This window comes from Epinephelus fuscoguttatus, linkage group LG7, assembly GCF_011397635.1.
Source record: "Epinephelus fuscoguttatus linkage group LG7, E.fuscoguttatus.final_Chr_v1".
NCBI classification, from domain to species: domain Eukaryota; kingdom Metazoa; phylum Chordata; class Actinopteri; order Perciformes; family Serranidae; genus Epinephelus; species Epinephelus fuscoguttatus.
The window spans coordinates 24,218,471-24,234,279 of record NC_064758.1 but is presented as its reverse complement, the minus strand read 5'-3'; the positions used below and the strand labels follow the sequence as shown (position 1 = coordinate 24,234,279).

Sequence of the window (15,809 nt, the reverse complement as noted above, 5' to 3'; positions counted from 1 at the left end):
AGCAGGGTGTGTTCTTGGATTCCACCACACTAGGACATTACCCCCAGGTGCTCTCTCTCTCTCTCTCTCTCTCTCTCTCTCTCGCTCGCTCTGGTTCTGTGAAAATACCTTGAGGATTAGGTGGGCAGCAGCAGCAAGGGGGAAGGGGGGGTGAGGGTGAGGTAGTGATTGACGGCTGAAAGGCTGGAGAGGTGCTCAGGCATGCTGTGGTAGGGGAGAGAGGGGGGACTGCGCACACAGGCAGGGGGGCTCTGCACTCAGCTGTTGCCACCCACACCCATTATAGCCCCTCCACCACCTACCGCCCACCACCACCTGCCGCCCCTTTAGCACTGCACCCAGATAAGATTTCAAATAACTCCCGCTTACCTTTACCTCAAGCCCTAACCTCAACCAAAGTGCTCCCTCTGCTCTTTTACTCTCTGTCTTCCTTTCTCTCACACAGACATCCTCGACAGCGGATTTATACGAGGATACTCCCTGACCTAGAATCCTAACGCTGATTTAAAAACTGCCTTTTGAAATCAGCAGGTGTGTAGAACAAAGAGCAATGTATGTCGGCAACGTGTGTGTAATCTTACTAGTTTTTCCATGACAGAAAAACACTCTGGATTGCCAACAATCTCCTCTTTGTGCTCTGAGGTACATGCATCATCCCATTTTAGTGCTTCAGCATACAACAGTGCCCCCTGTGGTCATGTCTGAAACTACAAGTCTGACACTGCTGGAGCAAACTGTTGTGGTATGTCTGGTTGTTTGTTTGAAACCGGTCTTCAGCTCACCTTTTTTTTTTTTTTTTCCCCAACAAGAAGCTGTGTGGTCATGCTAAAGAAACACATGGATAAGACTTTGAATTGCAATTGTGTTCATTTTCAAATATTTGTTGATGCTCAGAGCACTCATCACCTCACACTGAAAGAATGTTGTTTTGTCTCTAATTGCAGACTTGTGGGTTGTCTGCCTCACAAAAGCTCTGCGAGAGGTCCACATACACACATACACACACATGCACATACACACACGAGCGAAGCCAGAGCCAGAGTTTGTGGTCAAAACCACACCATCTACGAGCATCTATACGGAAACCACAGGAGTAGAGTAATCATTGTATTGATGAAAGTGGACTTTTTCTTCATGGTTTCTTTGCAGGCTTTTTTTTTTCTTCATACCACTCGTCCTATATCACAAACAGACCCTAAGGTTTTCCATTTCCACAAAATTACACATAATGAAGTGCAATTTAAATAGCCGTATTTTCCTCTTTCCACTGCACGACCAAATTGTATAATGTGACTCGCCTTAAATTAAGGTATGGACTCTATATGTAGTTGGAGTTGAAATGGAAAATGATACGTGAGAGGGAGGAATAGTCCAGCACGCACGCTGTGATGAAAATGACTTACAGAGAGCGGCCATCTCTTTGGGCAGGTCAGCACCGAATCTCCCAAACAGGCTGCTGTTGGCCAGCAGGTCAAAGGGGGAGTGGCTTCTCATGGAGTTGAAGGCGAAGGGGTAGACAGCAGGTGGGAAGCCGGTCATATGACCCACCTGCTGTTCCCGGTTGGTAGCCATGGCAGCGAAGCACACCCAGGGGTCTGCGGCAGGCCGCTGGGTGAAAGTAGCAGCTCTCACAACACCTGGAAATCCCCGGATAAGTTGAAATCCGTGTCCTTTCGAAGACTCTCAGGATGTGGGGAATGGATGAGTGACGATGAGGCCTCTGGTTTTAGTGACTCCACTTTAGAGGGGTCATCCAATTCACTTTTCTGAGGAAGACAAGGCAGAGAGATTTGTTATTGCCTGCTAATAATTTCACCACATAAAACATGAGTGCAAGTGTTTTGTGATTGGCACGAACATGACGATACAATCAGCGGTTTGTTTCAAGAGCCTCTCCGGACTCCACAAACAAAATTCACCTCATGTCAACTCTGAGACCACGATTCATCTGCGTTCTGGGACGGAGAATAGTTTATCCACCGCTCTAATGTAAGAAGGATGTGCAAGCCTCATGCTACCAGGTATGAGGGAATGGGAAGGAAAGAGGAAGTGAGGAAGGACGGCAAGAACCAAAACAGATAAAGACGTGAGAGAAAAAGAATGAGTGAGCTGTGAGAGGAAAAGCCAGAAAAACTGGGACTGGGCGAGGGGAAAAGAAAATAAGAAAGAAGTTTGGAAAAAGTTATAACAGGGAAGAGCGAGAGGGAGGGAGGGAGGGGAAAAAGAGAGAGAGAGAGAGCTCTTGTTCTTGCAGTTTTGAAGAGCTTCCAGACTTCTACAGTGATTCCAGGCTATGCCATATGATTTAAATCACCAGAACTCTACTATAAAGAGCTCCTCTGTTCCTGCTGCCAGCCTAGCACAGCAGCCTGCCTCTCTGCCTCTTTCCCCCAGGACCAGAGGCCCAGACACGGGGTCCATGAAGAAGGGAGGGAGGGGGTGGGGGGGTCGATGGGGGTAGAGGGTAGGGAAAATGAGATCCACTGATTGCTAACTGCTGCTGTCACTTCCAACTATCTTCTCTTGAGGTCAGGCTCCCATCCCACAGAGTCATTTTGGCTCTAACCTCCTGCAGCCCGCTCGTCACTGTGACTCCACACAGTAGGCACAGACAAGTCAGGCTCAAGTGTGGACAAGGCTGCAGTTATGCCCCACTGTTGACTGTTAATACAAGAAGGGGGGGGAAAAATCCCGGCAAAGCCTCCCCATTTTCTTTTTCATGTTTTCTTTCTGACTTTCACTTCCCTAGCGTGATTTCATGAGTGGGTGGTGTGATCAGCTTGTTTTTTAAATGTGGCTTTGAAAAAGAGCAGAGCCAAGGAATTTGGAACTGCTGTGGCTTGTGAATCCGGGAGAAAAGACAGGGAAAAAATCTTGGTAATGAATTCGGTATAAACAAAGAAATGGGGGGTGGGGGGGTTGCGCAGCGGAAAAAGATCTAAGGCTGAACCGGTGAACTGCTGAACTGAGAGAAAACGCATAGAGGAACAGTGACAGGGTCTGGGCACTGGGGGGCACTAGGAGGTGGCGCCGTGCCCAGGAAAAAGAGGGAGAGCTTTCCAAGACGCACACATATGCACTGCACAGTCCGAAACGCATACACATGCAATCAAGCACTGAAAAAAAAAAAAGGCCTCGACACATGTGTGAGAGCACCCACTAACGCACGCTCACACACACACACACCTCTCACCCCTTGCCTTTTCCAGGGCTCTGGCTCCCTCCCTGCCTCTCTTTCTGGCTCTTTCTCTTTCAACAGAGCCAGTTAATTACACCCTACTGCTGCAGGCAGCTTCAAACCACCACTAATTTAGAGTTCCATTACAGTAAACTGTTCCACATGTGCATCCAGGGCCCAGGCAGGCTCGGGTGGCCACGTTTCAGGAAGGAGCAGCCGCCGATAGGCACCCACCCCCATCCTGCCAACACAGCCATACTGCCATCTTTCTTTTTCTTTCCTTCTTTCTCTCTGTATTTCTTTCTTTCCCCCTCTTCAGTCTATCCCTCATCTAAACTACTTTTGATATTCTTTACTCCCCCTTTTCTGACCCACCCGCATCTCCTCTCTATAATCATGTTCTTATACCCAATCCTCTCTGCCCCTCCGCCTCCTTCACCCGCTCCCCATTTCCATCCATCTACTGCTTATACAACTTGTACCATGACCCTGTGCAGCGGTTCCACTGTGTGGCTAACACACAAAAACATCACTAAAGATTTCACAGTGGGCCTAATGGGAGAAGAGGTACAGACTGGAAAAACAAAACTGCCAGCAACGCACAGGCTCATAATGAGTGTGTGCGTGTGTGCGCATGTGTGTTATGAGTATGTACTTGGCCAGCGTTTGGCCTGTTTGGGTATCTGCCTCATGAACTCAAACCAGGCCCCATAAAGGCAGCGCAATCTGTCTGAGAGTGCTGGGAGAAGAGAGAACAATAAAGAGAAAAAGGAAGATGTGTGAGAAAAAGAAGGATCATGACGGAGAGTAAGATCATGTGCTTGTGTGTGTGTGACTTTTGTGTTCCCACAACTGAAAGCAACTGTATATTAATCCAAAAAATTAAGCTTTAAATGGGTTTCAAGCCAACAGACGCAGGCGGAAAATCCTGCCTCAGCACAATAAACCGCAGTGCCGCTTTACGTTCGCACATATATGTCACGAAAGAAACCGAGGAAGAAAGAAGTCGAGAGCTACGGAGCACTGAGAGACACACACAGCCTTTTAAAATAGAATCCAGTAACTTTACTCTCCCCAAACACAATAATGAATTAATAAAAGAGTTGGCGCCAGTGTTTTTTAATGAGTCACATCAGCCCAGCAGCTTTTTACAGAGCCATTTATGTTTTATGTTGGGTCCTGTGGTAGGCTCACTTCGCCAGCCCGTCTGGGGCTATAAGGGGATAAGGGGAATTTGGAGTGACCTCATCCCCTGTTAGCCAGGGCCAAATGGGCATGGAGGGCCTCCCCACTTCCCTTGAGCCTGGGGGGCACACAGGAGGCAGCAAGCAGCCAGGCAGCCGAGGAGCACCAGGGCCGGCTATGAGTGGGTTCACGGCTGCTGCTGGTACTTTCCGTCGTTCCCTAAGAGGTGCGCTGTAGCAGTTTAAATTTACTTTGGTTGTTTCTGTAAACAGTGGCGTGTCAGACCTCACAGCAGTTCATCAGACTCATTTGGTTACACTTGAGATAATCTATTGATTGTTATCATGTAGCAAATGAAATGAAATCAATCAAGAGGACAATTTGGAGACAGCGCCACAAGACGAGACACGCTTAAGAGAGAATGAGATTCCCTTGTTTTGCTGAGGAGAACAAAAAGACGTAGCAGGACGTAGAATCAAGCAAGAGTGAAACAGACAAAGAGGGAGAGAGAGAACAGTTCCCACAGATTGAATGTCTGTCAAACAAAGGGTATCAAATCCTCTGTGAGCAAAACAACAATTGTGCCTTAACCGTTGTGACGGAGTGAGGCCCCTCAGGCAATAAGAACTGCAGTCAAACATAACAAATAAATCACGGCATCTCAGGAAGCTGTGCACCACACAACCAAGAAAGGCAGTTGGTTTTTTAGTCAGCACAAGAAACCACAGGTGATTACTCGGCGTATAAGAGCAGGATTCTGGGTGCCATGGCTGGCCCGGGTTTCGCTAACTGGAAGACGCTTCTTGTTGCAGTAAGGGAGACAGAGAAAAAAACTTTACAGTAACTGTGTGTGATGTTATATTGAGTTATAATTGTATGTTTGTCTTTGTGGATATTTGCCTTTGAAGTCAAATTCAAACTTGTTTCGCTTTTCTGAGCTTGAGCGGGTTCACACGTTTTCTCTGGGTTTCCTGAACTCCCCAGAAGGCCACAATATGTAATTTTAAGAAATTTCCTGCAGGGGTGAAATAAAAAAAATATGTGCCAGTCAGTTCAGGCAGCAGAGCAGCAAGTCAAAACCTTTTTACTGAAAGGATTGAATTGTAAATTCACAGCCTCGAGACAAATGAACTGTACCATGTATCCTGGCAGGGGAAAGCTTGGCAGAATCACCGAATCCTCTCACTCTTTTTCCACCTCTGACTTGCCCTCTCCTGTTCATTTTTTTGACAGAAAACTCTGTATGTCTTCCAGGCACTGTCCTCCGATTGTCAACATCATAAAGTGATTTATTTTCAGTAACTTCGTAAAGGAAATGGAGAGGGTTATGTTTAAGTTTTGGGTCGTGGGTGAAGTCATCCTACCACAGCAGTTAAACAATGATTTTACAGCCCATGTGTCCTAGCTGAGTTGACAGACTGGCTTTTCCAACTGCTCGGAGCAACATGATCACTTAGTGTCATAATCACTGCCTAATGTGCCCACACAGAGCCACTGTTTGTGGACTGTGACAGATGAATTAAAATGTTCATAGTGAAACATCACGGGAGTGTTATCTGATCTCGTTGCTGGCGTCAGCAGTATTTTGGCTGTGAAAACTATATCCTCAACACTGCTATCTGATGCAAAGCTGACAGCTCCCGGTCTTTCAACAAGTGGCTGGCTAATGGCCCTGAGAGAGACACCTAGTGACAGACGGCCCAGTGTCTCTAAACAGACCGGCATTCCTTTGCCTCAAACTTGTTTGACATCTGACTGCTCTTGGCATCACACAAACACGTCTTTGCTTACGGCAACAATGCAAAGTAGCACCTCTGTGTAATCACTTGTCACTTAAAGAGGTATTGTTTTTCATGAGTGCCACTGGGGAGTGCCATTATGCAATCCTGGTTTTTGAATCTATAAAATCGTCACAACACCAATCCCTTAATCTTTGTTTCGTTCTCTCTTTCTTCTCTTTGTTTGAACATAATGTTACAAAACAGACTGTGTTGACTCGCAGTGGTGGAGAAGAGAAGTATGGAAAGAGTGAGAAGTCAGAGAGACATAAAACACTTTGTGACATGATGAAGTCATCCTGACAGCTTGCTGTTTCCATGATGTGGTAGAGCTCTTTGGTGTGCTCGACATGAAGACTTCAGCAGTGGGTCCAGCAACACAAGAAAACACACCACAACAGGAAAAGGCAAAGGCAGATGATGGCAAGAAACTTTGAGAAATAAAGTGAGAGTCAGAGAGACAGGAAATAAAGCAATAGAAGAAAGTTTAGGGTGGCAACAGTCGGCATGATGGCTACTCTTCTGGATTTGAAAGGTTGGTGCCACTAATGCCTCCTGTTTTGTAATTATATGATTCACACAGGTGGCGAGGAAGGTGTTTCCCTCTACTCAGTGAGAAAACAATCCTTTCTCTGTATAAAGAGATGCATAATGGATGGGTTTCACCACCGCCACTTTTAGCCCCAGGAGTCAAAGCAACACTCAAGACACAAGCAGGCCCAAACACACACACGCATGCAGCACAACACACAATCACACACAACTTCAACTTTGTGCCAGAAGATCTTTTAATGAGAGCTTGAAGGCAGGCTGAAAATGTAAATCCTCACAATCAGAGCGGCACACCTGCAAAAATAGACATAGGAAATGGTGTGCAGATAGTTTCCTTGTTAATTATAGTGTGGTAGCAGAGAGCCCCCTAAAACCACCTGTCTAACCCCTCCCTACAACTTGGCCTTAATTGCTATAGAAATTCCAGAAAAAGACAGGTATCAACAACTCCCAGATTTACAGCTCAAAGTCATGTCACAAAGGAGGACTGTTAGCAGATTTTGCAATACAGGAGCTTTCATGGGGCAACAGTTGTTTCAGTGGTTCCCACAAAACCTCAGATTTATCTGCACCTGAGAGGCATTACTACATAACACACCAGGTTTAGAAATCTGTGACAAATTTGTGACATTTTAAACATGGATGGGTTTACTGAAGGAATGATACTAACAAACAAAATGGTAATTATTTATTGTTGATATAAATATTGTGTTCTCCTGTTTCAATTATTTTTTAAAGACTTTTGATCCATGACATGTTTAATCTAAAGAAGATTTCGTTCCACAGCAGCCATTTCCTTTAACATACTGCACATTTTACTGCTACATTACTGCTGACAGTATGTGAGCATCGACTAAAGTATGTTAAGGCTGGTCATTTGCTTGATGTGTAAATATTTACAGCCACAAAAATGTGAGAATGTTTTTTGGTACAGCTGACACACTTGTGATCACAAGTACATGGATCATGAGTAATGACACATACCCATCTGGAGCCTATAAAAGTGAGCACAAATAATAAGTGATTCCAAACTGTCAGAGAAGACGAGCAAAATGCTGTGACTGAACACCATGAAGGTAAAAGCTGCTCTGCATGGACAACTCGTCCTCGAATGAAAAAAAGAAAGACCCACGGGTGGTGCTCTGGAGGAGCAGAGCACGACTGATATTACTCTGCTTCAGAGATGAGCTCCGTTTCTTCCACTCCAGATGTCACTGACAGAGTCAAACTGATAGACCAGATGACAGCGGAGGGCGCCACAGAGATCACTGGCCTTCGAGCAGGCATCCCTCACTCAACCGTGTGGGTGGGTTTTTTTTTTTTTCAATTTGCTTCGATCAAACTGTCCCTCACACTTATGTCAAGTCCGCCAGGGGAAATAAGCAGTGGACAGCAGGTGCAAAGCCAAGACAGTCCAGCTGCAGCGGTATACCTACTGACCAGTCACTGCTGCTGAAGCGATAAAATCAAAGCTACACTCTGACATCAGCTGCCTGATTGTCTGATATCCAAATCACACAGCACTGAAGGCACTGTGTTACACACGGCTGTAACAAGTGGAACCTGTTAACCTAGCACACACGCCAGCGTCAATAAATAATCTGCACTGACACACTGCTAACTATGGGAACACAATGAATAAACTTGGATGTAAACTAAGAGCAGAGTTTCAGACACACCTCACTCCACAGGAATTAGCCTGTGCTGTTTAAAAGGTGGAAAACAATGCTTCTCTTTTCCAAGTGTTCATATGTTGCTTATAAAAAAAAAACAGGTCAAGGACTGGTGACTCCTCTGGTGAATACATTCATACACATCAAACACATGCAAGCGTGTACACACACACACACACACACACACACTCACACTCACACTCACACACACACATATGCTAATAATAAAGAGCTCCACAGGCACTGGGTAACACTTGAAACACTCACTAATAAGCACATATGCGCACACAAGCACATGCCGGCACACATGCTCCAGTATGTTTTCATATAAACTCAGTGTCACTCTCACATTAATAAAACAGAGAGAAGCAAACACGCTTGAGCGCTGCATGCAAACAAACATGTGTGTTAGGACGTTTTGGTGTTTACACATGAAAAATGTGGTCGGATTTCGGGGAAAACAATGATTAATTGTCTGAAAGCCTCAAGTGTTTTGCACACTGAGTCTCTGTCTTCAATTAAAACTGTCGACCCATTCCCAACAAAAAAAAAAAAAAAAAGTGCAGTCTCTCCCTCTGTTAACAGCGAGAGAGGAAAAAGGAAGACAAACAATGACTTAAGTTACACACTCTGAACTTTTTAAGGATAAAATACTCACCCGCTCTGGTGTTGACGAGACAGACGGTCAGATGAAGCGGCTGACGGAGCGGTCTGATGAGCGGAGCTAGCCGGGGGGAAAAAAAGGAGAAAAGATGTGTGTACGTTCATCAGAGTCCTTCTGACAGCAAAGACAGAGTAGCAGTGAGCCTCTCACTCTCTCCCTCACTCACTCCCCAACTCGCACTCTCCTCCTCCTCCTCCCTCGCAGTCTCTACCTCTTAAAAATCACTCTTTCACTCCCCAAACACAGGCACACACTCTCTCACTCACTAAGAAATAATTATACTCTCTGATTCATAAAGCCTTCCTTTGTCACGTGACCCAACACTTCAAATATACAGCACATTTTTTCACAAGCCACAAAATGCCTGGAGGGAAGAAAAAAGCCCAGAGAGCTTAAGTTTCTGTTTTTAATTCTCTCTCCCTTCTTTGTCTCTCGGGTGAATTCTTTTTTTCTCTCCTTCATCTTCTTGGTGTAAGAGTTGGTTTACCTGCACTACCTACGAACTGCTTGCGCATGTCGAAAAGCGGAGCCTTGTCGTGATCTGAGATCATTTGTGTTTGATCGATAAATTCACAGTTTAACAGGAGAGGATGTTTTTAAGTGTCCTGAACACAGATTATAATGTTTTGATTTATTGCAGATGATCCTTTAATGGTGAGCCAATGGTTTTAATTCCAACAGAGTCTAAGTAGTTTCACCTTTATTCTTGGTGTGAGCGATTCATGAGGTCATGATGGACTTTTGCCCCACCTGTCTGCTCACTACAGGCCTGTAGGTGCTGTTTTTGTCTTGCTCATATTTGTGTTTGGCACTGTGTTTTATTGCTTGTAATGTTTGTATGACAATCTTCCCAGAGCGATGACATCACATCACTACTATTATTACCACTGCTGATGCTGCTACCACTGACAGGACTTAAAGGGCAACACCGCCTAAATTAGGAATTCAAATGTTATTTCCATGGCTTAGGAAAGTTCAATCAATATTTGTGAACATGAGCTGCTCTCTGTCAAAGCCAGAAACCAGAAGGGTAAGTCTCAAACTTATGATGTCACAGGGGATTAAGTCTGGAGCTGCTCCATAGACAATGAATGGGAGACTGATTTTGTGGACTCACATAATGTTTGTTTTCTTTTTTATACCCAAATTAGTTTTACTCTATTGTAGTGTTCTCAGCTGTGAACCAGAAAATGGACCCATATACTCAGAACGTTCTTCTGACTGCTTCATTGTCTAGGCAGTAGCTCCAGACTGTACCCTACATCACAAATTTGAGTTTTAGCACTCTAGTTTGTGGATTTGGAAGGGTTGCTCATGTTTACTAATATTTTTGGACCGTCTCAGACAATAGGAATAACATGTGTGTTTTGAAAAATGGCACAGTTCCCTTTTAATATTAAAGAAAGTACGAGGACCCTTATGAAACTAATTAAGGAAGTATCGGACACAAAGAAAACTGATAGAATATCTAAAACATTCTCACTGAGGATAAATGAAAACCAGAATTTGGCATCCAAAGCTGGAATCCAACATTTTTTAGGCTACACAACATCTGTCAACATCCTGCCAAACATTATGCAGTTAAGAATACTGTTTTTAAATCAGAGATTATTGGAGAAAAAAAAAACATCTGCCGATTTCTTCACCTAAAATCACTTCAGCTATGAAAATGAAACTAGCTGTGGCACATCAGCTGCAGGGAAGTTCCCGTGTGAGATGGCAGATCTGTGCTGCAACAGCGGCAGCGGCAGCAGCAGCGACAGATTTGGGTGTGCCCCTGAACGTGCCCCTCTCTCCATATGAGATCATATGTTTCAGATCTGTGTTTATGTGTTTGTGGTTCTGGGCGTGTGCCCTGTTTTTCTGAATGTAATGTTTCTCAAGTTGTTTTGGTTATAGGGAGCACCTCAAACCTCAGAGATGGGAGGGAGAGGGCACACCTCAACTGGCACCTCAACGGGCACTTTTACCCCCGCAGCAGAGCTAAGATAAACTACACCTCCTGAGGAAAACAACCCAATGTAAAAACATGCATGTTTCTTAAACACGAAAAAAATCTAGTCTAATTAATATCTGAGCCAAGTAAGTGCAGCAAGCGTTTTCAAAATAGCCAACTTATACATGCACTACTTATTCCGAAACTTCATCTAAAGCAATGCCCTTCAGGCATATTGGCCATGCATCACTTCACATCCTCACAAATCTCAGTCTGAGGCAGAATCGTAAACCAATGCAGCATGTGGAACTTTTCTTTTGGTCTTCACAGCTATCTGTACATTTAAGACCTGATATAACTGCTACGTATTCTGTTTGTAAATCAACTGACCTGATACAGGCGGAGATCTTATCCCCAAATACACTGACCCCAATATGTCTCCAGGATAAAGTCAAGCCATCATAATAATAAAAAACACAAGTGCCCGGCCTCACTCTCGTCGTTCCTATAGCGCTTCCGATCCTAACAGCCACATATGGTCCACAGTAGCCGCCTGAAATGCTCTTTCATGCATTTTTTGATGTGGATTTGCTGGTACATAATCAGAGGGAATGAATGGATAAGCAGTGTTGCCTTTTTGCGGAAACCTTATATTCAGGAAGCGCAGATCTGAGCCACACGGCAAAAGGCACTTCAGCTGATCCTTATCTCGTTTACATTTGATTTATGTGTTGCTTATGAGGCTGCTAAGGCTAATAGAAATCCCTTAACTGTTTACATAGCAGTACTAAATCAGCAATATGAAAACAATATGAAACAGGAAGGTAAATACTGCCGTAGGACGCTGCGAGAACTCTAAATCAGCCATTAGAGTGATGTGAACTGTAAAGTGTGATGCCATCAGGCCCACTTAGACCATGCATCTGTGTCAGAGTATACATGACAGTCGTGTGTGTGTGTGTGTGTGTGTGTTAGTACGTGGAGCATGCTGTCCTCGTTATTAAATTATGACAGTGAGTTTGAGCACGGGATGTGTTTAAGCTTTACGCATGTGTGTGTGTGAGATCTTGCAACACGCACGTCTGCTCTTGTGAATGTGTGTGTGTGTGTGCGCATGGGTGAGTACGCGTAGGCAGTAGCAGCGAGAAGGTCAGAGGTTACTAGTGTTTGTGTTTCAGTGTCAGTGAAGTGTGCTCCAGGCAGAGATTTATGATCATTGTGTCTGGGAGGCTGCAGAGTGGGGGATAATGAAGATAGATCAGGGTGCTATCTCTCTCTCTGGGCACCACTGGAAACATGGCCTATGGCCCCGTCCGTTCTCGTATCATTAACTTCAGCCTGTGACATCATAACGCACTGCCCTGACATCAATCCAGACACAGTGTGCTCTGACAAAAAGTCGAACGTGAGAGAGAGGCAATTCCTCACAGGAAGTCACCCGGCAAACACAGGCATTGTTCGGCTTTTGCAGCGTCTCTGGGTGTGTTTATGAAGATATGAAATATTCATGGAAACATCGTACTCGGTCGTGTGTTTCCACTTTAGATTCAACGTATTTGCATTCGCGGAGCCATGGAGGAGAGGCCTGAGGCTCGCTGGCAGAAGAGAGGAAAGAGGAAAAAAGGGGGGATGATGGAGGGAGCAAGAGAGGGAGGAAGTGAGGTTAGAGGGGTTAAAGTGAGATGGAGGGAGGGGGGAGGAGAGAAGGCGAGAGGGCCCGTGGTACAGGGAATGTGAGAGACAGGGGTGTGAAATAGTAAGAGGGGAGGGAAAGAGAACTGGAGGGTGAGACGGAGAGAGGGATGGATTGTAGAGGGAGGGAGAAGAGGAGGAGCGGGGGGGTTGATGGGATTGGTGGTGGGGAGGTGAGAAGGGGCGCAGGGAGCTGGTGCCTGTGGCGGCAGGTTTTAATCAGTAACAAGATGCCTGTAATGAGATCACTATTTCCCCACATTCAGATTGATGTCATGTGAAGTTTGGTGCCACACTGAGACAGGCAGGGGATGCAGGGCGAACACACACACACACACCCCGCTCATTTGCGCACACACACGCATGCAGAAACACATTCACACACATACATACACACACACACACAAATATACACTTGCTTGCACTTTCTTGGTTACAGACTTAAACACACATCCTGTGAAATGAAGGAGCTCATTCATCCCGCCTGGCAAAGTGCGCTCATTTAGAGTCCAACCGCCTTGAAGTAAAAACATACACAGAGGAATACTACTCACAGGAAAATGAGTTACTCATGGCAAAGGAGAAATGTATGTGTTCTGGGACCGAAGGGCATATACCACTATGTACTCCTCTAACAAAAACAAATGAGCACAAAGCTTGGAACAGTTAAGAGACCCAGCCAAAAGCTTTTTTACTGCAGAAGAAACTGAGGGAAAACGAGAGGGGGAGAGGGAGAAAAGAGGAGAAAATAAAAAGAGGAGTGTGTGTGTGTGTATGCGTATGCTCTTCGTGCATATTTTTGGGGTGCATTCAGAGGCTGTCGACGCAGCTACCAGCGTGTGTGCCAGCACATGAGCGCTCTGCCTATTCCCCAACATGTGTGTCCAATGAAAGGTGAACGGCTCTCCTGTCTATACTTTCCTCAAAAATCAGCCATGATGTCACCATGAACCCATCTTGAACCCACCTCTGTCAAAAAGCATTACTCCAGCCCTCCCTCTCTCTCTCTCTTGCTGCCTCATTTTCTGTTCCACCTCTCCCTCCTTCACGCTCCGTTCCTGCCTCTCGAATTCTTCACTGAGCTCCCATTCTTTTGCTTTCCTCTTTTTCATATTTCCGTATTCTTCAACATTTCCCTTCGCCCGTCCATGTCTCTTTTCTCTAGCCTGCTTCTCTCACTGAAGCACACAACTTTTTTTTCTTTTTTTTTTTTCTGGCAAGCGTGGTCTAATTGAATCACCAAAAAGCACAGCCGTTTGCCAAAAATGCCAGGATGTTCTGATTATCATAAACTTTGTTTAAGCTGTGGTTTTTAAAAAAAAAAAAAAAAAAAATCGCTCTGAGTGCATGAGGGCGAAGCCAAAAAAATAAAAAGCAGAAAAAATGAGGAATAGGGGGAGAATGCAAATGAAAGAGAGAGGAGAGGGAAAGAGAGAGAACACTGGGGAAGAAGAGAGAGGGGTGGTGGGGGCAGCGAGAAGGCAGCCAGAGAGCCACATATGGAAGTGATTCTGTAATTACTGCAAATCTGTGAGCTCAAAAGGAAAGGTCTTCTTTTCCATGCCTCCTTCCCTGCACATAAAACTGCCCTTGTGAGAAAGTTGGGCACTAAATACCGAGCAGGAAACATGAAAAAACACTAAGTTTTCATTCGCTGTTGCTTCTTGGCATGCGGGGTTAGTATATAAATATGGATATGGTATAAGTCGAGCATGTTAAGGGTCTGCTTTTCCTATTTTTCTGCACAGATGGAGGGAAAAAAACCATCTCTGCTGATCATGAGGCTAATTCCACAAAGTCTACTACTGGAAAATGTTCTGCATTCTTTACTCATTTTCTTTGCTTTCCTGAGTTTAATCAACCGTCCTGGAAGCTAATCTAAAGCAAACCAGGGAGGGGGTTGAGCCTGGAATAAAGTGAAGTCTCTCATCAGCCACACACCTCACTGGCATCATTCACATAAAGCACACATTCAAGGTGCGTAAGGGAGGGGGCGTTTAGGGGATGGGTGACAGACAGACAGACACACAGACAGAAAGACACTGATGAAGACTGTCTTCTAAGCCTCGGGCAAAGCAGTGCTTTGCAGGTGTGTATGTTGGCAACGACTTCTGTTCTGCTCAGTCCCCAAACAGTTTGAGCAGCCTGTAATTATCTCGTGCCCTGCCATAACGTGTTCTCATGATGAGTGCTTGAGTCTTACACACACATATACAGTAAACACACCCGGGCTGACGCAGCTCGAGCTACGTTTATCCTCAGACACATCCAATTAATCACGGCAGGAGATGATTTATGGAAAGTACACAATCCTACCTTCGTCTTCGCCTGGAGTATCGTACGCCTCGGCTCCAAACGCGAGCACATTCCCCCCAGAAGTTTGAAACATAAATAGTGGATGAAGGAGCGCACGCACACCGCCGAAAGTTTTTCTGTGAAAGAGACAAAACAAAGTCATGGAGGGGGGGGCAGTCTTCTGAGAAGTCCTCCAACTACAACACAGCAGCTTGTAAAGATCACGCCATTTGGTCTCACGCTTCAGAGATCATTTCAGTCATTTGTCAGATTACCTTCGTTTGCTGCCAATCCGTCACTGTGTCCCGGCAGCTCACAGACTGGGGCGTCGATGGGAAGCTACCGTGAGGGCGGATTTATGGCACTGTGACTCCCCCTAGTGACGGAGAGGAGGACTGCAGCACCCATCCTGACAGTGAGGGGAAGATGGAAAATCCCAATAAACAAATATGTAATTACGTAACAACAAAATAAGTAGGCTGAGTCATGATAAATACTAAATTTGCTATTCCTTGCCTGTCTAGTTTGAGTATAATCTACTTTTGGGGGGGATAATCAACTTAATGTCTATATAGAGCTTCACACCAATAAGCATGAGGAAGGGATTAAAGCAACATTGGTGAGTGAACGAGTCATTAAAGCAACTTACTGGATGTAAAATGATCAAACAGGCTTATATATTAGTACAAATGACTCTTAATTGCAGCTTTTTAATAAAACCATTACATCAGGTTAATTTCAACAAAAACTTTTGTATCTAAAAGTTGATAATAAAATAATGAATAAATAAAAAATATTATTAATTTACCAGTGCAATGCTGTACTCAATATGTAATAATAACAAATTATAGGACTT

The 15,809-nt window shown here is 44.9% G+C and overlaps 1 protein-coding gene across 1 annotated transcript in view; it reads right to left on the bottom strand.

Moving 5' to 3' along the window:
- rarga (retinoic acid receptor gamma a) overlaps window positions 1-15,362 on the bottom strand; it is a 47,461-nt gene extending 32,099 nt beyond the window's left edge. The window contains exons 1-4 of the mRNA XM_049582301.1: window positions 15,229-15,362; window positions 14,975-15,090; window positions 9,025-9,090; window positions 1,404-1,766 (exon numbers count right to left, since the gene is read on the bottom strand). Of these exons, the coding sequence (XP_049438258.1) occupies window positions 1,404-1,572 (169 nt within the window). The 5' untranslated portion in view covers window positions 1,573-1,766; window positions 9,025-9,090; window positions 14,975-15,090; window positions 15,229-15,362. The remainder of the gene's footprint in view (window positions 1-1,403; window positions 1,767-9,024; window positions 9,091-14,974; window positions 15,091-15,228) is intronic.
- Between the last annotated feature and the right edge of the window lie 447 nt (window positions 15,363-15,809).